Source organism: Dermacentor albipictus, chromosome 4 (genome assembly GCF_038994185.2).
Source record: "Dermacentor albipictus isolate Rhodes 1998 colony chromosome 4, USDA_Dalb.pri_finalv2, whole genome shotgun sequence".
In the NCBI taxonomy this organism is placed as follows: domain Eukaryota; kingdom Metazoa; phylum Arthropoda; class Arachnida; order Ixodida; family Ixodidae; genus Dermacentor; species Dermacentor albipictus.
Genome location: NC_091824.1, coordinates 161995202 through 162015105, shown reverse-complemented (window position 1 = coordinate 162015105; position 19904 = coordinate 161995202). Strand labels below are relative to the sequence as shown.

The following is a 19904-nucleotide window of genomic DNA, read 5'->3' as shown; positions in this document are numbered from 1 at the left end:
TTGCAACTAGAGGACAAGCACTATTCACATGAGGGGCCCTGGGGGCCTGGCTCCCCCTCCACCCCCCAAGAAATACCGGAACTTCAGCGCTGACATAACCTGCACTTGCATAACCAGGCATGGCCTGTGCCTGCTGGAAAAACTATGTGTGTACAATTCTTTGCTTGGTGGTATATATGAATATACAGTACAATAAAACTGCAGTGGCAATAAAACTGTGCAATTTTTTTTTTCAGCAAACATTTGTATTGCCAGCACAAAAAGGCCGACAGGAGCAAAGGCAGAGTAAAAAATTTCTGGCAAGGCATTTTATTTACAGCGCTTGTGTATACGTTATGTTGAAAGCATAAAAATGAATATACACATATGTAAAAATGGCTCTTGATTAGTAAACATAGTTCCTGTAGGAATAAAAACCTTAACATTGTATCGGGTGAACAGCGAAGATGAAACGGGCCTGCATGCTTATAGTATTGAACTCCATTATGATGTTATGCCGCATGGAAATGCAATGAAAAAAAAAAAATCTAAATGCACATATCTATTCCAACTTGGGTGCAAGAATAATGAAAGTGGAGAATGCACTGGCCACATTGACCCTGCAGAGTTCACAATGAAGGTTTAGGGCCCACGAAAAACATAGTAAATATGGTAAAGATGGAAGCCCTCGATGTCTACTGCACACACCATAAAGCAAATGTCAATGTAGAGCAATAAATACAAAGTGAAAAGATAGCACAATAGCAATAAAATAACATATTAAGAGCAGCTCATAGAATGTCTTTTTTTTTTAAGTTTGTTTTTGTTAAGTAAGCCTGGGCCAATGCCGTGCTCCAACATTGACCCTCCTCATTTCCATGTTGGCTCTTTCTGCCTTGTCATGTCATGATTTCAACACTGACTGAAGCAATCCAAAGCTGAAAATAAAGGTGAGCTTACTTTAGTCGCATATATTCTTGACATTTACATATAACCACACTGCAGAACCATAGATCACTTCGGCAAAGCTCTCATTTGGTTTAAAGGTAAAGAAAAACTGATCGCAACATGCTGTACATTATGCATTTCCAGTTAGATGCCACAGTGAATTCCATTGCTCCTTTTCCATTCTGGGGACTGGCCGCAAGTAGCTTAGACTGAGGCACAGTTACACGAAGTATTGATATTGCATAATGCTTAGTGCCTCGTATTTTGTACATGCCAATTTGCTATATTTAACTTTTTATTTTTTTCAACTAGATTTCCCCATTCAACACATTCTTCTGAGTGCATCAAATTAATGTACTTGTCTACTAACCATGCAAGCAAAATGTGAAGCTGGCACAATAGTTGTAGAGATACTTTTCCACAACTGCATAAATAAACTGATTTATACAATTTAACTTCATTACAACAAAGTTGCATCCTACACAAGAACACCTTTATTTTATCTGTCATAAGCATACATTTGTTACACAGTGATATTGGCGATATATATTTTATATCCAATGATTGAACATATCTGTTCGTTGCTTTTTGAGTATGAATTGTGATCTGCAGGCGGCCGCTAGGTTCATAGAATGCTATGGCCAGTGAATGATCCCATCACAGTCTTGCAAGCACCCAGTTTCAGTGCGGTGAAAATCTTTGAGGAAAATGTTTATTGCATGAGACTTTCAGACACAATGACATTCATTTCACATTCACACTTTGAGATCAGTAGTCTCTCCTTGGCCTTTGCTGGTATGAGTAGTTGTCACGTGATTCCTGCCTGTGGTCCTCACGGTCTCTGTAACCACGGTGACCACCACCATAGTCTTGGTAGCCTCTGCGTCGATCCTCCCACTGCCTCCCTCCTCTGTGCCAGCTGTTATTCCTGTCGCCCCTGCCATGACTGTAACCCTCCTGGCGGTTGTCTCTGAAAGACAATGACAAAAGTGTGAAGCAAGCATATGTAGAAAACTTTACATAGCAGCTTGAGTTACACGTCTCTATGTGCTTATTATAAATCTTCTGTTTCACCTGGTTAAAGGACAACTGCAGCAAAATTTCACTTCGACTAAAAGTGTTATAAGTAGGTAGTATACTGGGCATTTTTTTTTTTAATGCAAATAGCATTCTTTGCTTACTTCGGCCATATTGAGCCTATCTATCTATCTATCTATCTAGACGCTCGCACCGCCCTAGTGGCCGAAGTTGTCTACCTGCTCAGGACACTAGGTATATGCTGCTGGTCATGATGTGTAGTAGTCATTCCATTGTTGCCATTCCAGCTTCGTGATATCTTGCTCTCGTCATGCTGTCCTTGTCACATGATTTATCCCGACCCAGTGGCCCATGTTATCTATTAGCTTCAGCTACTAAGTATGGGCTCGTGCTCGTGATGCTTTCATGGCAGTTGCATTGCCATCATTCCAGCTTTGTCATCTGACACTCGTCGTGCCATCGTCGTCATACAGTCGTCAATCATTCGTTCTCAAACCGCCATAGTGATGCCGTCGTGGTCGTTAAATCAGCATAATTCCGGCTTCATGATCCGACTCTTGTGTGCTGCCATCGTCACTCCTCCTACTCCAACAGAGTTGTCCTTGTTGTCTAATAGCTTGGACTACCAGGTTTGTGTTTGGGGTGGTGATGCTGTCATGATCATTGCATCGTTGTCATTCCAGCTTTGTCATCCGACTTTCTTCGTGCCATCATCGTGCTGTCGTTTTATCGTTTTTATTACTTCGGTAACATTATCCCATTGTCATACCACCTTCCTCATTCCATCGACGTCAATCTTTCGTCTTTCTCTGTCATTGTACTGTAATCATACTGTCATCATTCAATTTTCACAACTGCTGAATTAGATGTTTTCTAGAATGCTCTACAACATTCGTATTGAACATTTTGCACTAGAATTAATACCTGCAAAGTAGGGTTATTAATCCTGACTAATTATGCAATAAGCAAACTACAAAAAATAGTGAGACTTGCTCCATACAATAGCCAACAACATCCATTTGGTCACATTCTCTAGAGTGCTTCAGCATATTTTAAACATTAGGTAACAATAGCTGGGACACCCCGTACGTTGATCGTCTCAAACTCGTCTCCTATGCAGGGCTGCATCCAGTCCATATATTTCCTGAAGTGCCACACCGGTAGCCATGCAGTACCCTTTGTCCCTGAGCCACACCTGAGAGTTCTATGAGCCACATGTTTCAGACCACTGGTGTATGTCCCAAATACACTCTGGTCACAGGAAGCCTTTCCTTGAAGAGTGACTATTGCAATCTGTTGCGTTAATGTCTTGCAGGATGCAGGTTCTTGTCAGCTCCAAAACCTATGGCTGACACCCACTATGGGGGATTGGCCACTAATTTGGATGTGTGGTGACAGAAATGAAAACTCCAGGGCTGACATTAAAGCTATCAGAGTTGAGAATGATGTCACTGCACTTCCACTTGGTGTGATGGCTGTTTGTAAATTCTTTATTTTTACCAGTGTAGAAAGCGCACACAACCAGTGCCACACTGGTGCCATCTTTGTTGTCCTCCACTTCCCTTAATCTTACACACCGTTGTGCCTGCACTGCATCTCCACTTAACAAAGATGCCAGATCGGCACCTAAGTTTACAGTTTGTGATATAACACACAACTTGTACACAGTGAGTGCAGTGTTGTGATGCAGATGCTGAGAGTTCAGAGCATTGCAAAACTGGTTGATTGTGTGTAAGATTTTCTCATGGTACTCTAGCGTTCTGGTCACATTTGCTTCATAGTCATCATCACTGGCCAAGAGTTCCTCAATCTTGATGTAGTTTTCAGTGAGGGAATGGTCTTTGTTTTCGAGGTCGTCCAAGAAGACTTGCAAGTTGGCAGGCATCGGTTTGGTTGCTTGCAAGACTTTGGTAGCTGTGACAGTGACACAGTAACAGCACCTTGAATGACAACATGCTGATGGCGCAGTCAGCTCATTACAGGTTGTGAGGGTGGCAGCATCCTTTCTAGGTTTTGGCACCATAATGATGACAACAAAGTGAGTGGGCATCTATGCGGTGTGATCACTCCCTGGAACTCATTATTTTTTACCCTATGCATTATGCAGCATGTAGTTCTTGCAATGGTGCATGCATTGTCATCATCATCTTCCCATAAGTATCAGTAATGAGAAAGGCTAAGTTACATGAGAGGAACAAAAAAGGAAAACAAATCGAGAGCATTGATAAATATTTAACGCACACATATGGATGCAACAGGGAAGTTGTTTGGAATCAACAACGAAATTCTGGATGGCAGAAAAAATATTCCTGTGGCTGAATCACAGGTTGAGGCCCCAACACAGCTATTAGCTGGCTTGTTTTTTACATATTTTTCCATGAAGGCAATGAAGATTCACAGCGGATTGTGCTGAACAAGTGTGTGAAGATGTTGAAATACATTTGTGTTATTTTATTTATTTATTATTATTATTATTATTATTTTATTTATTTTTTTGCAGCTGCTGGCGCAATTTCCCGTTTCACATTTGTTAAAGAACGTCTCAAACCTCATATTGACAAGCGGCAGGATAAACTCTAATGTGTTTATTTTTTCGATGTCACAGTAGGTAAAACGTGCTTATAAGCTGTAATTCCACATAGTAATACTGCAAAACATAGTCTGAAAGATGCTGAGTAATAACGATATGGCCTGCTGACACAATGTGACTTCAGAACTGCGATTGCATACCTTCTGTCGTAAGATCTCCTATTCTGCACAAACCAAGGATAGACAACAGGAGGCGGTGGCAGTGGCTTGTTGACAACATCCATGTATTTAGAATCTTGGTCAGTGTATCTGTACTTGAACTTCTCTTCATACTCCTGCAGGAGCTTGTCCAGTAATTTATTCGAGCTCTGCTGGTCCTCGATTTCACTGGCAGATGTGTTTGAACACTGCGCGTTCTCATCAGATCCGCTCATGTCGAAGCCTCAAGAAGATGCGTAGACAATGCGATGAAAAACACGACCTCTCACAAAGCACGAGAAAGTCAGTGTGGTATATCTGGCCAGTTTAAATGCGGGCCTCAACGCTTTTTCGCGTTTAAACGATCAACAAACACTTCAAACACAACGACGCTACTTTGCGTCGGTATCAACTGTATTCTAGTACATTGTAAATACTGCTGCTTGGCGGCTTAGCCAGGCTTGGCTTCGGCAGGGCATGGCCAGTGCGTTAACGTGGCGACAGCCGGCTTTGCAGCCACCGCTGTCACCACATTTTTCCTTCTTCTATGCCATAACTCTATGTTTTATGCGCCACAGCAAGTGTGATAAGTCTCATATAAGCTATCTTTTTGTACACTGAATTGTATAAATGTGAGAACGATAAGTTACAATAAAACTCCTGGTTCGAACAAGCCACTCTGTATTTGTTACATTTACCATCGCCATCGAGACGAGCGCCAGGAACTAATGAGCATATGTGGAGAGGAGGGAGAAAAATTGGGACTGTAGAGAAGTCTGGGGTAATAGTATACAATGCAGAAAGGGGGGAGCCATTGGAAATACAAAGCACTAAGATTGATCATGTTCAAAAATACAAGTATTTGGGCATATGGCTAAACGAGGGCAAAAAGTACTTGGAAGAACAGGAAAAAATCATGATTGAAAAAGTGAAAAGGAACTCGGCTGTAATGAAACACAAGGCACTTTGGAACTATAATAGGTACGAGGTGGTTAGGGGCGTATGGAAAGGGGTTATGGTACCTGGCCTCACATTCGGAAATTCAGTACTGTGCATGAAATCGGAAGTTCAGGCATGCATGGAAACGAGACAGAGAAGTGTAGGCAGGTTGGCCTTAGGAGCACACGGGAACACCCCTAATGAGGGAGTGCAGGGGGACATGGGATGGACGTCATTTGAAGGTAGAGAGGCAATAAGTAAAATAAAATTTGAACAGAGACTCTCAGCACTGGAGGAAAAAAGGTGGGCAGGAAAAGTGTACAAATATCTGTACATGAAAAGTTTGAACACAAAGTGGACACTCCGAACGAGGAAGCTGAGGAATAGATACCTACAGCCGAGGGAGGGGATCCAAAGTGGTTCTAGTGTGGGAAAGGAGGTGAAGGAGACGGAAAGAAAAATGTGGGAAGAAAGAATGCTCGGAAAGCCATCGCTATCAATGTATAGGTCACAAAAACAGGAGATTAAGAGAGAGCTCTTATTTGATAACTCGCGGGGCAGCTCACTATTATTCGAGGCTAGGACGGGGGTTTTGAGGACGAAAACATACAGGGATAAATTTGAAGACGTGGACCTTCGGTGCGCAGCTTGCGGAGCAGAAATGGAGACCACTGAACATATAGTGCTGAGATGCACAGCCCTTCGCCCGACCCAGGCAGAGGGAACAGAGGCAGATATGGAAGGGGCATTAGGTTTTCCCGGGGAACGAGGGCAAATAGATGAGAAAAGAGTGGCAGTAACGAAGGGGAGGCTAGAGGATTGGTGGAGGAAGTCAAGGGATAGATAATAACATAAATCGGGGACAAAATGTTTCCTCTACTGTTTTAGATAGTTATCTTGGGGGGGGGGGAGGGGAGTAAAAACTAGGTTGGGCAAAAAAAGAATAATAATAAAATAGGAGGGGGGGGACAAAAGGCTAGGTGGCGCCAGCCGCCGCCCGTTACAAAGGGTATAGCCGCCATCCATCCATCCATCCATCCATCCATCGTTTGTTCTTGTTTGTTCTTGTGTGTTCGCGTTGGTGTGTGTATGGATGCACGCAACGCGCATTATTCTATGACGCGCAGCTCGCGGCGAATGTAGCGTGGATAGAAGCCGCTCATGTCTGATGAATACGTAAAGATGCGGAATTATCGATGGTAGAGACGTTAATTGTAGATCTTGTGCCTTAAATTTCATCATCGCTAAGCAGAACACTATAGTGCGTAAAAACTATGTTTTCCACCAGCACTCAAAGCAAGTGTTGGATTTTTAAAGACGAGGGTCAAATCTCAAGGCTCAGGAAAGCAGCAAATGACAGATTCATCAACCGACAACAAAGTGCGAACAGGTCTCCGGTAAGGGAACTTATCACTGTAACGCGGAAAAGAAACTATTCTTTTAATGAGTGAAATGGAAATTAGTTTTAAGAAATTCGCATTGTCGACCGACAACGGGTCGCTTGTTTGGTTTCGTCGCAGTAACGACCGCCCTTGAATCATTTCAGGATGACTTTCTTTCACCGGAAGAAGAGAGGACAATCTACAAGCACTACGAGTTCACCCTCCGAGATTTCTGCAAAAAATTTCAACCTCCTGTTCCCAGGAGCGTAATCGTAAGTAGAACGTCATTGTGCTCTATAGTTCTGTGTAATAAGAAAATTAGCGCAGAGAGCGTATTTTTCGTGTTCTTATATTGTGGAACTTATGGCATTCATGGCAACATTATCGATGTTGTTGAGCCGGCCGATAAACCTGCTATCGGGCTATAGGAGTACATTTTTATTACGTTAACGTCGTCCTTTACCTTGCGGGTATTACTACATCAGATGATGTGCAGTATCTTTGCGAGCTGCTTGTTCATATCGCCCCAATCTTACATTTCAAACAGGGTACGTCGTTCCATTACTTCAAGCGCTTCTACCTCAATCACTCTGTGATGGACTACCACCCTAAGCACATGCTGTAAGTATCCTTGTTAGAAATAGCATCTCTTTCAGTGTAATTGTTGGTTGTCATCCCATGCCGTGTAAGCTTTTGATTGCCTTTCTCTGTAGCCACCTCTCGTATGCGTCATTGTTATTTTAACCCCCTTCCGTGCTTTGGATGAGCTGGGTTCATCCATGCGTTTCTGTTGAAAAGGACCAAGTAGGAGCTATGCTCACTGACGGTACCTTTAATTTCCCTAGGAATGCCATCGACGAGGTGGCTTCCTGTCAGTGCTACAGATGGCAACACGCAATCCATGGCGCAGCACAAGCAGACGCGAGTTTATTCTTGTGGAGGAAGTAAAAGAAGTTGACAACTGGGGTTTTTTAAAATGGCACCAGCAGCAGCTTGAGCTTCGTTGGCTCCTTCGCAAAAAAGAAAAGCTCGCTTCAGCTTCTAGTCAAGTGAGCCTGATGATGAAGTGTACAGCTCTTTGAGTGAAGGAAACGCTGAGATTCTTGACGCACTCCTCTCGTCTTCTGAGAGTGGCGCTCTGGTGACTTGGACGTCGCAAGGCAGGGGTGCAAACTCGACAAAAAGAAAGCCACTGCATACCCACTTTGCTTCTCATTTTTGGTGTTTCAAAGTAAGACATTTGATGTTGAGGACACAGGTGACTTAGTGGAGTATTTCTTAGTGTCCTCTGCAGGTGAACATAAGATTTCATATTGTCTTTCCATGTCTATCGCATGGTATATGGTACAGTTCTGTCTGGCTTTAGTTTTGCAATAATGATTGAGATTTAGAATAAATAAAAACTTAAAACATTGTCTGCAGTGACATTAGTGAAAAATTTTGCAATAAATAAACTGGTCCATTTTTCATCAGAATTTGGTTTAAAAGGAATCCTGACGTCACATCATTTAAACGTATGATTAGTAGCACTACCTGCTAGAACCTATGCTAATGCTGTTGCTCTAAAAATTTGCAGAGTGACCTGTGTTTACCTAGCCTGCAAAGTGGAGGAGTTCAATGTTTCCATTGCACAATTTGTCAGCAATGTGCGTGGAGACAGAGAAAAGGCCACAGACATTATCCTGAACAATGAACTTCTGCTCATGCAGCAATTGAAGTACCATCTCACAATTCACAACCCTTATAGGCCACTTGAGGGGCTCCTAATAGATCTCAAGGTATGCATTTATTCTCATCATGTTCTGTTTTAAAGGGTTGTTTGCCAGAAGCTTTAATGAAAGCCCTAGCCGCTGCTCATAACACCTCTGTAAGCAACAATGCCATTAGCAGTCTCATTACGCTGGCATGTGGCATTGCAGTCAACAGAAGAAAACCAGTATAGTACATTGTGGTCCACTGTTAAAAAGAACACTCATATACACGCTTCTCTCTCTGCTGGCGCCCTACCTTCAAGTGGCTGCGGAAGCAATGACAGTGCACTGCACAGGTGTACCGCTAGGAGTCAGAGCTAGAAACCACAAATTATCTGTAGTAAATCTAGATTATTGTACCCTTGCAAGAGAGCAAAATCCTGCAAGCTCTGTGCTCAAGTGTTCCCTTTAATAGTGGACCCCTCTGTAGGTTTTCTTCTAACATGATTACACAGATTTCTGCAGGTCGCTCTAATGCAATCTGTTTAAACTTGCTGCATGTTTGACTGGTCATTTGAGAGTGCTCTTAAGATTGCACAAAACAACAACTAAGCTTTACTGCTAACATAAAGAAGCTCCAGTGTTGATAGTGAAGCCTGATTATGTTTTGTTGTCTGTTTCATTCTTGTAATACAGCTTTAAAGCTGTCTTTTACAAACTTTGTAGCATTGCCAGAGCACTCCAAGATGACCATTCGAATATATTATATGCTATTAGTCAGAGGGCTAGCACTTAGTTATGCACCTTTTGCCAAGTGACCGAATGTGCACGAAAGGAGCTGCCAGGCATACAACAAACAATCCTCCCTTTTCTACCACAGACAAGGTGTTCTCAGTTTCCAGACCCAGAAAAGCTGAGGCTATACATGGATGACTTCCTTGAGCGAACTCTCTTCACAGATGCAATGCTTCTCATGGCGCCATCCCAGGTATGAACATCTGTGGATTGTCTTTTAAATGAACTTAACTTTTTTTTTTGTCATTAGTGCTGCTACTTCTGCATGTTTGCTTTCGTGAAGGTGCACACTTTCACAATTTAAATGTAAGAAGTGCTATTTACGCTAGATAATGGTAACAGCTAAAGCCCCTTCATCGTGCCTTATGTCACCGGTGGACGAGAGCAGTATAGAGGGTCTTTAGTAACAGCCACGCAGGGTTTCATGATTTGGATACTCTTTAACATGCCTAAATGCACTGACAGACTGAAGAAAAAGGAGGAGACTTGGCCCCTTTTCCATCTTGAAAAATGCTGGCTCTTTTGCGTTCACATATTTAGTGAGTGAGCCTTTGGGTAGTGCAGTAGTTCTGTATTTTATGCATTTCCAGTGTCAACATATGTTGTTTGTCTGGTTTGTAAGTTATGTTAACATGCTATACCATTTCGGCGGACTAATGGTTAGCTTTAGATATATTCAGTTAACTTCTGTAAATGGAGTACTGATACATATATTGAAACTACTAGAAACTCTGCCTCATGCTTCCTACACATAAAAGGATGACAATAAGTATGAAGGTTGGGAAACACTTGTAGGATATTTTAATACTAAAGTTGGTCTCAAAATGCCAGACACAGTGTCATTTACATTATGTTGATGTCATGACACAGTGGAATACTTGCTGACATTATGTAGCTATAACTCTTGGTATGATGACATTCATTACAAAAAAGTAAGCAAATGTGCTATTCCAGACACTGTCAAAACCCAACATATTGTCATATTTTGCAATGGCGGCATTTTGAGTCAAGCACAGCGGTCGTGGCAGCTCTGTGGGCCAACCCAAGTAGCACAAAAGAGATACATAACGTTTTTATATTGTTTATCCGAGACGAAATAAACGGTTTAAAGAAGAGACGAGTAAGGCAACTTGGTTGGTTAAACATCGTTAATGCCTGCTAATGTACAGCTTAATTACTTCAGACAATCTAGAACAGCTCTTCAAAACGTATTCGAAAAGCTGGTCTTGAAATAGGGTTGGGAAAGAAACAAATAATCCCTTTGCCAGGGCTCATCATATATAATTTCTAAACGCCTTTAATATGTTATCTAAAAGCTGGTCTAGAAGCAGTCTTGAAAGGTTTATGATAATCTGAAGCTCGTTTTCGCGGTTTCCAGGTGAGTCGAAGCGATGGTGTCTAGTGCTACTGAGCTCCTGGCGCAGTGCCAAGCACTGTTGCCTGTAGAGGCCGACGCATCCTCGGCCAAGTCACCCGAAAAGGCACATGTCCACGAAAATAAATTCGCAATGCCACTTTTGGTATGCAGCAACAATGTTTATAAACAAAATGGGAATGACATCCCGCAAAGAAATGGGCGCGCCTTGACAATCAGTCAGGCCAGGATTTTCGTGCCAAGAGCACATGAAACGAACATGTCACAAACCAACACTTTATTGCAAATATTGTACTTATGCAAGGTTTGTGCAAAGTTTATGAGAAATGCAAGGCAAATCGAATGAAAAGCAAATCAAGAATCACTAAAGCTACCAGAAACAATTCTTTATGAACAAGAAATTGATCAACAATGACATGCATAAACGAAGTTCATAAGTACGCATACAATGAAGAACAGTAAGAATGCGAAGTGTATTAAAGTTTCTTCTTTTGCACAGTAAAGAGCGTATTCTATCAGATGAACAGACTAGAGTTTTTTATAACAACAGAAAGCTGAGATAGTTGGTAAGGATTCATTATGCAAAAAAGGTGAGGCGTGCAGACAGGACACAAGAGAAGTGGACAACAGTTCTTTTGTGTCCTGTCTGCACGCCTAACCTTTTTTGCATAATAGAGTTATTTAGAAATTGATATCACAGCAACTGCAAGAAGCATAATGAAAATGTGAGATTTAATCGCATGGTATCAGCCTACAAGCTATGTTACCAATAATCTAGGAACACGAAAGTGAATAACGACACATACGATCAAAAATAAATCCTGTGATAAAAACCGAACAGGAACATATTAAGCTTGAAAATATTGCCTGTACGGTACATCAAATATAGTATTGGTGAGAGAATTTAAAGAACCTTAAAACTAAAAAACAGTCTCGTGAATGATCATAAAGAATACTCATATAAAGAAATCTGTGTAACAAGTGAGCAGTACTGTAACGCAGAGTACGATGAGACTCGGTAACGCTATACATAACTAAAATGATCATAGTACTCTAGTACTCAAGAAATGAATGTGCAACCCTTATTATTACAAAATTATATAAACCTGGCAATTTCCCAGCCGTGGTGGCCACATTTCGATGGTGGCTAAATGCGAAAACACCCATGTACTTAGATTAAGGTGCACATTAAAGAACCCCAGGTGGTCCAAATTTCCGGAGTCCCCCACTATGGCGTGCCTCATAATCAGGTAGTGGTTTTGGCATGTAAAACCCCATAATTGAATGTTTTGAACCTGGAAATTAACTGGAATGCACAGGAAGCTGGGCTTCAGTAACCAAGGGAGCAACGGTCATAATAAATACGAATCCGATTATATAAACAGCATTGTACAAAAGGCACATATGTGCCACTCTCGCAAAAACTGGCATAAGGTCGCAATGAATCATTTACAAGCACATAAATACATCAGTACACCTTGCACACATCTGCAGTCTCCTAAAGTAAATAAAAGAAATTGGCTCTCCATCCCGGCCCTGCGGAAGTGGATGTCCAGCGAAGCTATTTAATACTACCACTACAACTGCTATGGGGGTATGCAGTGCTTTACTGCTTTAGAGTGATGGTAATTTTGATAGCATGCCACTGCCCGTAGTGGTGCTGCAACAACGCTTAAGGTGCTAGGCTGGTTATTCCATATACACAAGGCTAGGGACGTCACTTCCCACGTCGTGCCATCGCCGTGGCAGCTTGCAGAGCAGTACCGGTAATCGCTATTGGGAAGCGTATGCGGGGAGCGCTACATGCTTCGCATTGTTACCATGCACACCTTATCAATTATGTCGCTTGGATGCTTGTTTTGCACTTGTTCTTTATTGAAAGGTACACTGTTCTATATGGTGCATCAATGCTTCCAAAGAATGTGTGCACTGTGCGCTTTGCTGAAGCCTCTGCCTTACGGGGGTACGAGCCATCGCTTCTGGCCCTGCACTGCCGCCGCGATCGACCCGCATTTTCGGTAACGGACACGGATGCAAAAAATGCTGACCAAGTAGGGGCTAACAGCTTCGCTGTAAAAAGCACTCTCAATGACAAAAACCTTTCACACATGTAGCCCCAAGTCAGTGCTTTACCAGTTCACCCACACTTTCACATCCAAAAATATTTGGCACAGAGTCCAGGCAGAGTTCCATTGATGAACAGCTAGGGAGAACACCACTTTGTACTCTACAGTTCCGCTGGCAATGGTGCTGCCGTACATGCTGGTACTTGAAATGTCTTCAGTGTAGACACACTTGCTGCGCTGGAGAGGTATGCCCAGATATTTGCACTGGTGCTCCATTTCGTCGAAGTGGACATGACATTTTGCACTACGCTGGTAGTTGAAATGTTTTGAATGCAGATGCAGTGGCTCCACCAGGATGACTTGCCCACATGCCATCTCTGACACATGTATGCGCTCACTCTTCGATTGGTAGCACTGAACTTTAAGTGTTCCCACTCGGCGTGCTTGCCAGATAAGTGGGCAGGTCTCACACTCAAATTTTTGCAGATTCTAATGAAACATAAAGCAGCACACTTAAGCTACAATGTGAAAGATATGCTAAATTTATGACTCATGAAAGTGGCATGAGCACAAAATATGCAACTACAACACTGTATCCAGATCATAAAAATGAACATAACCAATGCTAAATATAAAAATGTTTGTGGAAATTGTTTCGAACAAGCTGTAAATGAAATGGGCACATAATATGTAGATTCCACTATAAGTATAGTAAGCATTTTAACTATGTAATGACAATGTAAATTGCGTTCACTCGCCCTTCCTGTGCTATCAATCTGATTGCTTGCATTTCTTAAACGATTTGGAGGACGTCTCTAAAAGCAGATGAGGGAAGATGCCCGATGTATATCCACGTATTCTCCCGCCCTTTTACCAGGGGACACTGTGTTGATGCCAGTGGTTTTTATATCACCTGTCGTCTGCTTACTACCATTCAAGACACCACACTTAGTTAGCAGGCGTTAGTCCGATATTGCTGCATTTATTGGCACACTGTCGCCTTGAATTATCAACTAAGACCTCCAGGTGGGGACAGAGTGCTACGTGTGTTTCTGCTGGCTGTGCCCGTGTGTTGCAGTCGTGGTGGTAAGAGGAACAGATCAAGCATACGGGTCCCGACACATCCACCTCCTTGGTATTGAAACCAAAACTAGTTTGTAAAAATAAGTACTATATGGTGAATTGCTTAGGGTGCTCTGACACATGCCATTATTCTGTGATTTACAGGGTTTGAACATAATTCAATATAATGAAATGATACGTTGAAAATGTCCTGTCAGTAATTCTTTAATTAAGCTGACATAATTGTAGTACGATTGTCATATTTTCATGCTCTCTCCATACTCATCCTAATTAAATGTAGTATGCTGAAAAATGGTTTTGTGAAGACTACGTATTATTGCTATGATTTGCACAACTCACTGTGCCATAGCATGACAGTGCTTCTTCACCCCTTTCTTGCTGCCTGTAGATTGCCCTCACTGCTGTTCTGTATGCTGCTAACAAAGCCCAGGCCAACTTTGAAACGTGAGTTCTCCCATCCTGTTGCACCTGCTCTTTTTGCTCATCTGCCTGTGTATTGATCTATCTCTCTGCTCTGTGAAACAGGTACATAACAGATTTCCTGTTTGCTGGCAGCCCACGTGAGACGCTTCACCACATCAAGGACACTGTCAAAAGTTAGTCTGCACTTTCTTTGGTCATTATCAACATTCCTTTGCTCAGTGAGCGGTTTACAGGAGAATGAGAACAGCAGTCATAACAGCTAATGCATACCTCTGCACTGCCTTTCTTTTTGTATCTCGAGCCATTATATTAAAATTGCCTGTCACAGATAGCATTGTCCCATTTGTTCAGGTGGATTACATACTTGAATTGACAGACCATGACAATTTGCAATGTTCATGTAGCTGATCAACAAAGTTTTCCCGCCACTTTAGTTATTGACTTTAGAGCACATACATGTTGCGGTGGCAACATGTATGCAGGACAGCATTGAAGTCGCATCCACTGGGCATGGTCCTGGGACCAGCACCACTTTTGAGAGATCAATTTTTCCAGTTAGTTTTGTCCTGAAGCACTCTACAGAAGCTTTTGAGAAGTTTCTATTAACTGGAATGCCAACGTATATTATAAACGAGAAGAAAGGGGGGTTAACCGAGGGGCACAATTTTTTATTAGCCATACCACAGGAAGCCAACAGACACTGACACCAAGGACAACATAGGTCCTAGACAACATAGACAACTTGTTGTCCTAGGTGTCGGTGTTTGTTGGCTTCCTATGGTATGTATGTTATAACACATTCTGGTTTTTGATAATCTCAAAGCTGGTGCTAGCCACAACATCTTTGCTAAGCTGATTTGGATTCATTATTGCCAAGCTTTATTTTGCAGTTGCAACATGTGCTATCAGCACAAACTCAATCACAGACAAGCCTAGAATGACTGCAATGCCTCTTTGTTCCTAGCGTTGGTTTGCATGGATTGGTAGTAGAAATCTTCAGTAGGTGTCACAACCTTGGTCATAACAAGTTTACTCGTGATTAACAGTTGATGGGTTAATAAATCAGCTACAGAGTGATTGCACATAGGCCTTTCACATAATTATGTGTACGTAGAAGACATTCTGACCAACTTTCTTTCTTTGCTTTTCAATATATATTAATGGTGCATGCTTCAAGTAAATCATTAAGGAGCTAAAAGTTGAAGTCATCCAATAGACTATCTGAGCATTGCAATTTGCCATGCAAGTAATTTTCACCTGAAGAAACCAAGCTTCAACGTGTATGCTACCGGGTGATTAAAGATGATTTTACAATTAAAGAATTCATGAAAGCGAAAATTGTAATCCGCCCGACTGTAGCACAAAACTACAAAGGCTGATTGTAACCTGCAAAGGCCAGAAGCTGATTTGCCATATTAATGTCCCTATCATTCGAGTTGTTGATTAATTAGGCCTTGATCTGTTAGCCGCCTAGTTAGCTCACATGGTAAAGTGGCCGCCACGGAAAGGGTTAGTCCCGGGTTCGTTCCCTGAATCAGGGCGTATTTTTCTTCAACTGGGAAGCTTTCTTTCTGGGAAGCCTGTATAAGTATTTTTTTGTAGCTTTGTGCTGCGGTCAGGTGGAAGACAACTTTCCCTTTCATGAACTTTCCTCCACAGAGCTGATTTGCCAAATAAGAAATTGTGCAGAAACCATTGGAAGACAATTGTCAAAACCAAGCGATAGCCCTGTAAACCTGCTCAGATATGCTGCCTAGAACAGTTTTTGAGTAACTTTGTTGGTTAGTGCAATGAGGCGCATAGGCACTATGACGTTGCACTGCCTCCTGCATGAGGTCATGTTACAAATTACATTAAGACCCTTGCGAGGACGTCTAGCATGCACTGGTATAGGATCAGAGCATGAAGCCACCGCCTTTGATTACAGCATCTCCAAAATCAACCCAACTTTGATTACACTGTCTGTAAGATCAGCCTCTCTTTAAAAAGAAGCGCAGTATAGCGCCAGTTAAATTGTGTGTGGTGTTGGTGTCTCATACTGTAATGTGACATTGGTGTCTCATACTATAAGGGGATCCAAGTGAGCATTTTTTGTTGTACTAGCCTTCAGGCTCATATACACCGGCAAATGACAGCAGTCAAATAACCAACTTGGTTGCAAGTGGTCGCTTTTTGAGAAAAGTGATCATTTCGACCTAGTCAACACGCTGCTCGATTTTTCAGTTGTGTGACCACAGTTGCAAAACTGCTAAACAGATCAGATGTGCAGGACAGGACATCTGTATATGCTATTACTTATTTTATGTGGTGGTGCAGTTGTGAGCAGATGGTGACTGGCCAGTCGCATTTGCTGGTGTGAGCATCAGTCGCCTTCAGTCGCTTTTTGGTTGCCTGTCGCAGATGATTGCACGACCTCCTCAAGGCGCCGATGTGAATGAGCCTTTGGGCATCTCTTGCCACACTGATTTTGTTAAGCCATCCAAACAGTTTTTCTCCTCTTTGTGTGTCAAAAGTACTTCCACTGTTTGGTCTTCACTTGAGGCCTGCAAATGGCTGCAGGCCATTTAATTGTGTGACATTACACCTGTTGCAGAGCTGTGGCTTATGGTAAGAGCCATCGAGGTGCCTCCAAAAGAGAAGGTACGCGCCTGTGAACAGAAGCTTGAGAAGTGTAGGAACCAGGAGAACAACCCAGACAGCCAAGTGTAGGTTTAAGCTCATGACTGTCGTTGTACCTAGTTCAGGGGACGATGAGGCAGATTCTATGACAATTTTTTGCAAAACATTTGTTTTCTAGGTACAAACGCAAAATGCAAGATGGGCTAGATGATGATCACCAGTCAAGCTCAAAATATGCCAGGACTTCGGAGGTAAATTTTCCCAGCTGCTGTACAATAGCTCTAGTCAATTAGTATTTTTCTTTTTTTAACTGCTGGAGTTTGTAACATGATCTTTATTATCTCTGTTTACAGGAGCACCGACAAGTGGACGATTCAATGGGAGGATCAAGTGCCTTAGAAAGTTCCCCTTAGCGGCCTGTAGATACTGCACATTTGTTTGATAATATGAGGACATCAGTGGTAATTTCTCATGTATCTGTTATGACATGATGGCCAAAAATGAAGCTGTTTGCAAGCGTGGTTCATCATAAAATGTAATGTGTATATTTAACAGCTTGAGGTCTGTGGAGACATTCTTCGACTCCATTTTCTGTTTCCCTCCACCTAACGGCATCAAAAAGAAAGTCTATGTGCTTGCATTTTACTGTACATAGACCAAAACCATTGACACTGTTTATGATACAAGGCCTACCATGAAAATCCCGGATTTTATTCTGGGGTGTATCAACATGATAAGGCTGGCATTTGGTTCACCCATTCACACAAGCAGGTTGGTTGCTGTGATGTGAGAGCTCCAACTATGTTGCATACAGCTGTGTTGTTATAAACACTAACCAATATGCCAATAATTTTGATGTCACGTGGCTTCACAAATTAACATGGGTTTTTTAATAGGTGGGGCAAATGTATTAAGGCAAAGAGCATGACATTTAGAAGTGACTAAACTCGCAACAGATTACGTCATGTGTTACGCAATCATCCGAGCGCTTCAGACAAAGTGTGCCACAGATGTCGCCGATTTTCAGCTGCGTGACATAATTTCGTAGAAAGGAGCTCAATGCCAACCGCTTACTAATCAGAGCTGGGACTGCTGCTGCGCTGTGGTTTGTTTTGCCCATATATGGTTTGTCAGGTAGCACGCTTCACCTGTGTTGTAGTGTTGTAGAAGAGTGTTCTGATTTGCATGAATGACTCGTTTTGTGGAGTGTTACTAATTTGGGTGGTTATGGCTACTTTCACCAGCACATTCAATGTTGTGGCCCCTTTGAAAGCACAGACACTAGATGGTCAGGTAATGTGAAAACCTTTTCTTATAGTTGTTTCAGTGCCATAAGTCTTGAAATGTTAGTTCCACCTCAATAATGTGGATACTTTGGTTCCCAACCAGACCCCTTTCACGGCGATTCTGTGGGTGCTGGCATGTTTGATCAAATGGTCATGCGTCCATTGCTTGCCTCAGCTTCTTCTGTTGCATCCATATTTACAATAGATGTGCATGACACCCTGGAGCAGTTTAGCACACTTGTGTTTCTACAAATATTGTCGACGGTGATTAGGCAGTCAATACGAAGCTTTCGCCACAGCTTCGGAGGACAAGTAAGTGCTTCCGGGCCTCATTACAGCTTGTCCAAACAGCGCATGTATAGTGCTTGTTCTAAAGGCTAAAAATGTATTTCAAGCTGTCCAAACTTTCCATTTATGAATTAAATTAGGGTCAGTGTGTTTTGCTCTTCATTCTTTATCTGGTAAACACTTAGAATCAGTGGCTTGTCATGTTTCTGACTCAGTAAAGTTCCTCAGTGTGGTCGCTATGGGGTTGTTTATTTTCTGCCTAATCAGTCATGGGTGTGCTCAGTTCTGATAGACTTGTTCTTGCTGCATACCAGGCTTGGTGCGTAGATGTTCTGTAATTTGTAATAGCTTGTAGCAAAGACGCATTATCTCTAGTCACTCATTTACTCTGTGGACCATCATGAAAGGTTCAGCTTTGAACGTTCATGTGTTACGGTGTAGTTGCCGTCACCCTTGCTTCGGTGCATTGTTTCAAGTGTGCCCATTCACTTATTCTTTATGCATTGGCGTAAGTCTGCATATCAGTTGAAGTGGGCGTGTGCAGATAACGTGTGAGAAACTTGATATCCCAAGGAGCGGCGCTACTTCATTTGTAACTGCGTAACCAGTAGTACTCATTCTTGCTATTGTTCCCGGGTGGAAGTCCTTTCTTTGGAGGTTAGCAATGCAACGCTGGCAAATGAGTGAATTTTTTTATCCTCAAGGAAAGCTGTGCGTCGCAAAGACTTGGCAACACAGTCAGACGTTATGTAACAACGGTCAGTGGACTTGGTTGTACAGATTCATTTCATCCCTTAATATGCAACTCATTTTTTTCGTAGCCAACTATTGCATACGTCTTCCCTCTACTATTCCACATTTGTTAGCATGAATGGAGCTCAGTGCTTTAGTGAACACACAGTTGGATGTCCAACAGCTGATCGTACAGTAGCAGGGCAGAAGCGGTAATGGTTTCATAATTTGTGCACTTTCACTAAGGCAACATGCTGCATGCCAGCGAAAGCACCATCTTGTACCTCTAAAGCAAACTGCTCCACGAAAAGGGTCTATGCTCTCCATAAAGCAGGCTGTCAATAATAATGAATCTTGGTTGTGCACAAAGACCACTTGTTGAGAAAAGAATTGCAGTTGTTTGTTCCTGCACATTGCAGTGTGCACACTGGAATTGTAAATTCAAGAAAATCGGTAACTTAGGTGTTGGTATTCTGCTCATTCCTATTTAAAAAAATCTCAGTGCAGTTTGAGCCACCTTGTGGGCTATGTGG

The 19904-nt window shown here is 42.2% G+C and overlaps 2 protein-coding genes across 2 annotated transcripts; one reads left to right on the top strand and one right to left on the bottom strand.

The window, feature by feature from the left end:
- Window positions 1–1398: 1398 nt before the first annotated feature.
- Window positions 1399–5171, bottom strand: LOC135899984 (RNA guanine-N7 methyltransferase activating subunit). The gene is made up of 2 exons (XM_065429400.2): window positions 4696–5171; window positions 1399–1897 (listed from the first exon to the last, which is right to left on the bottom strand). Exons 1-2 carry the CDS (start codon window positions 4926–4928, stop codon window positions 1696–1698), a joined length of 435 nt encoding a protein of 144 aa, XP_065285472.1. The 5' UTR covers window positions 4929–5171; the 3' UTR covers window positions 1399–1695.
- A 1515-nt stretch (window positions 5172–6686) lies between these two features.
- Window positions 6687–18878, top strand: CycH (cyclin H). Its single transcript, XM_065429399.2, has 10 exons — window positions 6687–7028; window positions 7178–7285; window positions 7561–7634; window positions 8590–8791; window positions 9585–9692; window positions 14412–14467; window positions 14549–14619; window positions 17040–17151; window positions 17244–17316; window positions 17419–18878. The coding sequence occupies exons 1-10, from the start codon at window positions 6906–6908 to the stop codon at window positions 17476–17478; spliced, it is 987 nt and encodes a 328-aa protein (XP_065285471.1). The 5' UTR covers window positions 6687–6905; the 3' UTR covers window positions 17479–18878.
- Window positions 18879–19904: the final 1026 nt, after the last annotated feature.